Genomic DNA, 9,498 nt, shown 5'->3' with positions numbered 1-9,498 from the left:
ATATATATATATACATATATATATATATATATATATATATATATATAATAACAATAAGAATGTTTTTGATAATAATAATGACTAAATTTATACTACTTACTTAATATGTATATCAATAAATATATAATTAGTACAAAATGTGCTTAGTAAGTCAATTTTACACCTATATACTAATTTATATACATGTTAAACAATTATCAATATAATGTAGACATTAGTATTACAGCTGAAATTATATAAAATAGATTTACACCAAATATAATAAATATATCTTTGGTGGAAAGATTTCTCAGAATCTCAGAAAATTCTCACAATTTTTTCAGATTTTTTACATGAATTGGAATATCTCTCAGTTTATTGTATAACACACAGGTTGTATAAAACCTATATTGTTCAATCAGGAATTACAACTAACAGATATTTACTGATAGGTTGTTATGACTATTCTGTTTAATATGTCGAAAACCAAGCACGGAAGAGAAAAATTTTTCAGTATATTTTACTCGTATGTGTAAAATTGACTTACTAAGCACATTTTGTACTAATTATATATTTATTGATATACATATTAAGTAAATAGTATAAATTTAGTCATTATTATTATCAAAAACATTCTTCCAGATATATCCAGACTATCTACCATAATCATCACTAATATATTTGTAAAATATACGTGCGATATATAAGGTGTAGTAAAAAGAAATCCATTATTTTTGCATGAAATTGAAGGCTTTATTTAGCATAGTTAGAATGATCCGATTTAGGTCAAATGTGCACCGTTTTATTTGATAACTTGTTGCCATTTTGAAGGTAATTCCATTATGCCTCTCTCATAGAAACCCTTGTCTCCATTGGCAAAAAAACTGGGACAGTCGATTTTCACAAGCTTCTCTTGAGGCGAATTTTTCACCAGCAAAATCATTCGCCACCCTTATAGAAATATCATACTAAGAATCATTGATAATTACTTATTTTCAGTATTAAAAATACTGGATAATAAGTAATTATCAATGATTCTTAGTATGATATTTCTATAAGGGCATAGACAGGAACAGGTGGTAATCACTTGGTGCCAGGTCCGGACTATAAGGTGGATGCATAAGAACCTCTCAACCAAGCTCCCGGAGTTTCTGGCGAGTCACTATCGATGTGTGTGGCTTGGCGTTGTTTTGATGGAACATAATTCCTCTCCTATTGGCCAAAGCTGGCCGCTTCTGGGCGATTGATTCCTTCAGACGGTCCAATTGTTGACAGTACAGGTCCGAATTAAGAGTTTGGCCGTAGGGAAGCAGCTCATAGTGGATGATTCCCTGCCAATCCCACCAAACATACAGCAAAGCCTTTCTGACCGTCAATCCTGGCTTGGCCACCGTTTGCGCCGGCTCACCGCGTTTTGACTACGACCGTTTTCGCTTGACGTTGTCGTAAGTGATCCACTTTTTATCACCAGTCACCATCCGCTGCAGAAATGGGTCGATTTTGTTGCGGTTCAGCAGCGATTCACAGATGGAAATTCGGTCCATAAAGTTTTTTTGCGTTAACTCGTGTGGTACCCATACATCGAGCTTCTTTTGATATCCAGCCTTATTCAAGTGGTTCCAAACGGTTTTTTGTGCAATGTTTAGCTCCTATCGAAACAATGCTTACATGACGGTCGGACTCGACGATTTCCATTATTTTATCGACATTTTCGACAATTGACCTTCCAGAGCGTGGTGCATCTTTGACATCAAAATTACCGGAACGGAATCGACGAAACCAAAATTGCGCATGATTGGCTGTTACAGTATCAGAACCATAAACACTATTCACATTTTCAGCCGCCTGGCTTGCGTTTTCGCCTTTATCGAAGAAAAACTGTAAAATATGGTATATTTTCTCTTTGCTGGTGTCCATCTTTGACGCGCGCTCAAACAATACGGAGTCAAACAATCACAAAACTGTCTGAGAAGTTTTTTTAGTACGAAATCTTATCTTTCTAACGCCGTCTAGCGTAAACCGATCGCACTTATACAACGCGAGATACACATTACTAAAGCCATCTATTGGAAAAATAATGGATTTCTTTTTACTACACCTTATATCTTCCGGGGTTTTCCTGTACACGGCAATAATCAGAGATCTCAGGGATATCATACAAATATATTTCGCTACAATATACGATATCTGTACGTGTTCGTAACTGCGGACATTAATGTATTCTAATAATATTTCTCATATATCCATGACTTCTATGGGATATTTTTAGGATATTGCAATATCCCGGCAGGATATCTTTAAGAAATTCCACAGATTTCCTTTTGCTGTGTGGGTTATTTGTTACAATTATTTCCTATGACTGCGTTCAGCAAATGTTTTCTCTGTATTGGTCCCAATAAACCAAGTAACAGTTACATAACTGTTAGTTATAATTTCCCAATTAATAATGTAATGTTATTACATGACATACGTGTTATATCCCATACAGTACAGCAGCGTTGTTGCAACATTGCAGTAATTTTATTTTGCAATATTGCGATTTTATTGCAAAATATTGCTGCAACGTTGTTTTTGAATTGCAGCAATGTTAAAATGTCCGCTTTTAGAATATTGCAACGCAATATAATTATTGCTTCGGCTGCATATGGGGATAATATAAAACACTTAAGCTGGTATTCATAGTCGGTTCTTATATTGACGTAAAAAAACGTCAATGACCTAACGGATCGTAGCTCTGCGCAAGTAACGACGAGAAAGGAGAATAGAGTGATTTTTTAACAGAAATATTTGAGAAGAATCCTGGTCCATCAATGCGTGGCAAGCAAGCAGTTTTGCATAAAAAGGATCTAAATGTGTCATGTGACACTAAAAGACGACGTTTACTAGCCCATGAAGTGAAATTTCGAAGCACACTGAAGAAACCGCTACTGGCTAAAAAACACGTCGGAAGAAGGGTAAATATTTACCTTTATACAGCCAGCTCCAAATGATTTCTGAGTAACTTTGATATTTACCTTTACCCTCAAGGATGTCAATGCTATTGACCTTTATCGGGGCTCATTGTTTGTTAAAAAGTTATTAACCAAAAAAGTTTTAGAAGTTGAACGTAATTTTTGCACACAGTGTATGTGGAAATACGGAAATATTTACGTATCTTCTATAGTTTCCAAAATATTAATAAAAAAGGTAACATACACACACACACACACACACACACACACTGCTCCCCCGCACAGCGCGTTGGCTCGCCCGCCCGGTGTGTTCGTATTATATTTGAAGTTTTATAAATACATACTTTTTTTAAATAATATAAACACGGCTATATGGCGATCGCTTATAATTTCCGAGATATGAATAAAATAGTTGCCTGTCTCTAGCCGTGTAACTGGGGGGCACGTCTGTTGTACTTAGTAGTAGTAGTAGTAGTAGTAGTGGAGCAGGTGGGCACTTTAATGCCCTTGCGTCACCTAGATTTAGAAGTTCCATTGTGACCTCCCGCTATTTTTTTAGGATTGCGCTAATAAACCCAGCCTAGTATCTGACGCCAGGTCCATCAAGCTGCTAACCCTTTTTCCGTTTAGATCCTCAGGCTCCATGAACATGCAGCCCCAGGATCTATACCTTTTGCATGTGAGTACAGGACACCGACATAAAATGTGGGCGCTGTCCTCTCTCTCCTCACCATATAGGCGGCAGTCACTTTGTTCCGTAAGCCCAAGTTTGTTTAGATGGCTCCTCAGTGTGATGTGTCCCGTGAGAAGACCCAATCCCACCTTCAGCCTTAGTCTGTTCATGGTCAGGAGCTCGTTGGCTTTCTCCGGCGATGGTTGCTCCATTAGCCGTTTAGCTGTCCTCCCACCGTCCTCCAGGAGCCAACGTGCTCTCGCTCAAGCCATCCTCTGATGATGTTGATTCCCGTTACAAAAGGTACTCCAACGATCTGCGTGGCTGGGTCCATTTGGGTCCCCAGCTTGGCCAACTCGTCGGCTATCTCGTTCCCGAGAAATCCCTGATGTCCTGGGATCCATACTAGAGTTATCTTGTTAGATTCCCCCAGTCTAGCTAATGCCTGCATGCAGTCCCAAACTACAGCCGATTCTTTAGTGGTCTTTGCAAGGGCATGTATGGCCGCTCTGCTATCAGAGCATATGTAAAAGTGCTGGTTTGCGCTATCGTTTACAGCAAGGGTTTCCGCACACCTCAGGATGGCCTTTACCTCGGCTTGAAAGACCGTGGCCAGCCCGCCCAGAGGTATGCTTTCTCTATGGTTTCTTTTCGGCCCATAGATTCCTGCCCCATACCGACCATTTGCACCCGATCCGTCTGTGAACCAAAGATCCACTTTTGGATCAGCTAGTAATTTAGACTTATTCCAGTCGTCCCTAGTTGGTATTAAAACTTTAAATTTCTTCCCCAACTGATGTTTTCTTGGAATTCTATCCTGTTTTAACATGAAGGGGTACTTCTGAGAAAGTCCCAGTCTAGTGTGTCCTAGACCGGTATCTTTCCATTCCCCCTGACATCTAAGTCTATAAGCCGTTCTCCTGGCTTGGTATTTTATCAGGTGACCGAGAGGTGGGCAACAGAGAGCTACTTCCAGCGCCTCCGTCGGGGTGGTTCTCATGGTCCCTGTCACAGCCCTCAGATAACTACCCTGAAGGCTTTTTAGCAGGTTCCTGGCCCCCACCCTCTCCATTCTCGGCCACCATACTACCGCTGCATAGGTTAGTCTTGGCAGCAACACCGTCCTATACAGCCAAAGGGCAGTCCTTGGTTGAAGCCCCTAGTTTCTACCCATTACTCTTCTACAAGCCCACATGGTGGTATAGAACTTTCTTCTCTTCTCCTCGAGGTTTGGCAGCCAGCTCAGTTTAGCATCCAGGATCACTCCAAGATACTTCACCGAGCTTGTGTAAGTTATTTCCCTGCCCCAGAGCTTTAGTGGCTCTATGTGTTCGGGTTTGTTTTCCTGGTGAAGACCACTGCCGAGGTCTTAGATGGATTGACCGACAGTCTCTTCTTTCTGCACCAGGTTTGAACTATCCTCAAGGCATCCATCCTCTCCTTGAGGATCGATATGAAATTTCCTCTGGCAATGATGGCCACGTCATCCGCGTAGCCATATACCAGGAATCCTGCTTCTTTTAATTCAGCCAGAAGGTCATCGACCACTAGACACCACAGCAGGGGAGAGATTACGCCCCCCTGCGGGCAGCCCCCAGCCGGACTCCCCCCAACTGAATTTTCACCCAGGCTTACGGTTAGACTTCTGCCCGTTAGCATGCTTTGTGTCCAGTCCACGATCGCCTCTGGGATCTTGTTTCTGTACATTGCCTCTTTGATAGACTTGTTAGAGGTGCTATCAAAAGCTCCCTCTATGTCTATAAAGACTCCTATGGCGTACCCCTTGGCTTCCAGCTGTCCCTCCATTCCGCTTACAAGGTGATGTAGGGAAGTCTCAGTCGACCTGCCCTTCCTATAAGCGTATTGAGTTGTGGTCAGTGGGCAAGAAACCAAGGGTTTTGTCTTCAGGTATCTGTCTACCAGCCTCTCCACTGTTTTCAAAATAAATGATGTAAGGCTGATCGGCCTGTAATCCTTGGCCAAGATATGACCGTTTCTGCCTGGTTTAGGGATAAAGACTACCCTCGTCTCCCTCCAGGTTTGTGGTACATATCTCAGGGCTATACTAGCCCTGAGTACTTTTATTAGTGGACCTGTCAGCACCTCCAGTCCCTCCCTTAGGAGTGCCGGGTAAATGCCGTCCGGTCCCGGTACCTTATAAGGCTCAAAGGTTTCTATTGCCCATTTGACCCCGCTCGGTTGTACGATTCTGGCCGCGAGGGACCATTCTTTGGTCACACGAGGTTCCCTTGATTGATCCTCGTCTCTGTTGCCCTGAATCGTGACATCCTCTCTGAATCCCGGAAAGTGAGTGGACATCAAGTGTCTCAGTGTCTCCTCCGTTGATTCAGTGTATCTTCCATCCGGGAGCTTAGACATCCCAGTTGAGGTGAATTGTCTTTGCTGAGGATTTTGTTGAGTCTGGATATCTGTTGTACTTAAGCTAAAGAAGAAAATTTCTCTTAAAGAGTGAAAATTTCTCACAAAAGTATGAGAAAAAGTGTATATTTATAAAAATATAATAGCAACACACGCACACACCGCGAACTCGTTCGGGCGGGCGAGCGCGCTGTGTGGGCGAGCAGTGTGTGTGTGTGTACGTACGTATCTGGCACCTTCCTAGCCTACAAATTCCATGTTTTTGTATATACAATGTCCAAAAATTACATTTATTTTATGCAACTTCTTTTGTTAATAACTTTTTAACAAACAATGAGCGCCGATAAAGGACAATAGCATTGACCTCCTTGAGGTCAACATCAAGATTATTCGAAAATCACTTGGAACTGGCTGTGTAAAGGTAAACATTTACCGAAAAAAGACTCACTTGAGCGAAAGAAAATTTGGACCGCGATTGGGACAATGTAATTTTTACGGATGAAGCTTCTTTTCGCGCACAATCTTTTCGTTATACCTGGTGTACTCACGCTAACAGACTCATCCAGCAGAGCGTTAAACAGCCGATAAAGGTGCACGTTTGGGGTTGTTTTTTAAAATAAGGATTTGGCACTTTGCATATCTTCACAGAGAATTTGAACGCTGCCAAAATGGTCAAAATATATAATAGGGCGTTATTACCAAAGGTGGTTTACGAGGAAAAACAAAAATCGGCTACTGCAAGAGGACAATGATCCAAAACATCGGATTCGCTTTGTACTGCATAGAAACAAGAAAATGACGTTGACGTACTGGATTGGCCATCGCAGTCGCCAGATGCAAATCCCATACAAAATGTTTGAGCACTCATGAATTTCAAGCTCTAAGAGAAGAAGATCTGAACCATCAAGTAGTTATTTAGACAGATTCGATTTATATGGAGGTCTTTATTACAAGATTATGCTATAAAATTAGCCGAAAGTATATTATGCTCGGAGATGCCACTTATTAAATAATTATTAATAACGGAGTTCAGCGACTGAACTTATTAATAATAAAGCATCATCATCTATATCATATAGTATATGATATAGTATGATATAGTATATGATATGATATACTATACCATATAGTATGTGTGTATTTTTTTTAATTCATTATCCTAAATAATTTTCGAATTTTACCGTACACGCTCTCTCTTGTCAAACAGACTATAGTATATATTTTTAGTTAAAAAAAAATCGTTTTTAATAAAAACTATATGGCTCTAAAATTAACACAAATTTCAAAGATATTAATAATTTAATAATGAGATTATACCAATTGATTTCATAATGAGATTATACCAATTGATTTACATTTTAACAACCGACTGAAGAGAACTGTATCACATATTCAAAACGTATTGTTAAATCATAAGTGTTTTATAAAATTATAAGCTTACAATATCCGCACTATTGGCTCTTTTGTCACTTGTTATATGGTCACCTCTTATACATCCAAGAAACTGTAAGAAAACAATAAAAGCAAATGTACTAATAGAAATTTTTGAATCTATTGTTTTGTCATATTTTCTTCGATATATAGTATAACTCGCCATAAAAAATTTTTATAATATTTATATATTGTTAAATTTTCATAGAATTTCATATTTTCACTTTAATTTTCTTACAAATTTTTAATTTTCCTATTAAAAAAATAATATCTTTGATATCTTTTTAATATCTTTGAAATTAGTATTTTTAGACTATTTCATTATTTATATATAAGTAGAAAATTATAATATTGGTATAAAGTTACTGTTAGATGATATTTGTTGGATATTTTGTAGTCCTCTTCCTGTTCTTAAGCATTAGTCTATATAAATGCTTCATGAAATTTTTAAAAATTCTAATCGTGGTGCATGTAAGTTCCTGAATTATCCTGAATTATTCTTTTTGTACAAATTATTAAAGAATTGCGATTTAGAAAAAGAGAAAACGTCAGAAATACTTTAAAAATTCGTTATGCTATCTGAGTATATATTAAAGTGAAGTTATGAGAGAGAAATTGTAGATATGAGATATTTTGTTTTTTATGTTGAGAAAAGTGTCTATATAAAAAGTAAAATATCTCGAAAAATATTCACTTTTCATTAATTTTATGTATTTTTAAGTACTTTTTAATTTTATGTAATTTTTAGTACTTTTATACGTAAAATAACCTGAAGAATTGAAAAAAACTATATGTTGCTATTTTAAAAATTGTAGTTAATCACAAAATAATCTTAAAAGAAACATTTCATTATCAAAATAATATCAGCATCTTATGTTCTCTTCAAAATTTTACAAATTTTTTTATGATTCTTTCTTCTAATAATGTATTTCTTCCGAGATATTATTCTGTAACAGTTTATATCCCAAGTAGCAGAATGACGTCAGAGGACGTCATATTGACATCTCTGACATCAATAAGACGTTTTCTGACGTCACTCTGCTACCTGGGATGTCTCACCCTCTATATAAAGATTAGAAAAGTTGCGAAGATGCGTTTACTAGGACATTATTAATAACTATCTGAAGAGCTCTCTGATCTGAAGAGTAATTGTAATAAAATACATAGTTGTTGAGATGGTTGCTAATAATCTATTAGTAAATATATTTTTGCATCTTTTTTTATTCTTAACTATCCAATAAATGTTATTTTTATTACTTTATATTCCCCTCGCCCCATTATAAACCCATATTGCATAATAATATCGAACTTTTAGATATAAAACATATGGATGCGAGATACTAGAACTCATGCACATTGAGGAAAAACGGGAAAAAGACTTTCAGGAACTGAAGAAAACTTACGGTGAATTGTTTACGAACATTAGAGCAGCTCTGCAGAACATGAATATGATGTTGCTTTATGTTAAGCAACCTGATAGAGGTATGAAGAAAACTGGGAAAGATGTGGGCAAAGATATGCTGAAGGAACTAGATGACAAAGAAGACACAAACGAACTCGAGTCGCTAGTAGAGCTCGAAGAAGTAGATACCAACAGTGAATAACTATAATTATTAATTAAATAACATTATTCGAGAAATCAATTTTTACTCTTTTTGTAACACGAATATGAATGATCATTTTTGACGTATTTTTACTTCTTAAGACTCCTGGCCTCACGCATTGTCTATCTCTTTTTAATGGCGTCAGAAGCGAAAAAATGCATGTTAAAAATTCTTACAAAATACGTCAAAATAAAAATATATATCCATAAAGTAACACTTGCAATTGATTAAACAAATTTATAAGATATTCTGTGCATTCCCCTTTTGTTCTAATAATCAATAATTTGTTGTAAATTAATGTGACATACAATACATCTTCTTAATCCTCATAGCACCGAACATTGCAGTAAGGTTATGGGTAGGTTACAAGCTTACACATTTTAATGAGCATGTTACTGCAATCTGCCATTAACCTTACAAGATAATCTTACATTATAATATTGTCATAAAGTTAATATAATCTTTAATATTTCAGCAAACT

General features: G+C 37.2%; 1 protein-coding gene across 1 annotated transcript in view; it reads left to right on the top strand.

Annotated features, from left to right (window-relative positions):
- LOC116853526 overlaps positions 1 to 9,017 on the top strand; it is an 88,076-nt gene extending 79,059 nt beyond the window's left edge. Inside the window, exon 8 of the mRNA XM_032834653.1 lies at positions 8,729 to 9,017. Coding sequence (XP_032690544.1) covers positions 8,729 to 9,017 — 289 coding nt within the window. The remainder of the gene's footprint in view (positions 1 to 8,728) is intronic.
- The last annotated feature ends 481 nt before the right edge of the window (positions 9,018 to 9,498 follow it).

Source organism: Odontomachus brunneus, unplaced genomic scaffold, assembly GCF_010583005.1.
Source record: "Odontomachus brunneus isolate Ranch 3 - 2012 unplaced genomic scaffold, Obru_v1 Obru_scaffold_346, whole genome shotgun sequence".
Taxonomy (NCBI): domain Eukaryota; kingdom Metazoa; phylum Arthropoda; class Insecta; order Hymenoptera; family Formicidae; genus Odontomachus; species Odontomachus brunneus.
Note: the sequence above shows the minus strand (reverse complement) of the source record. Positions and strands in the feature narration are given on the sequence as shown.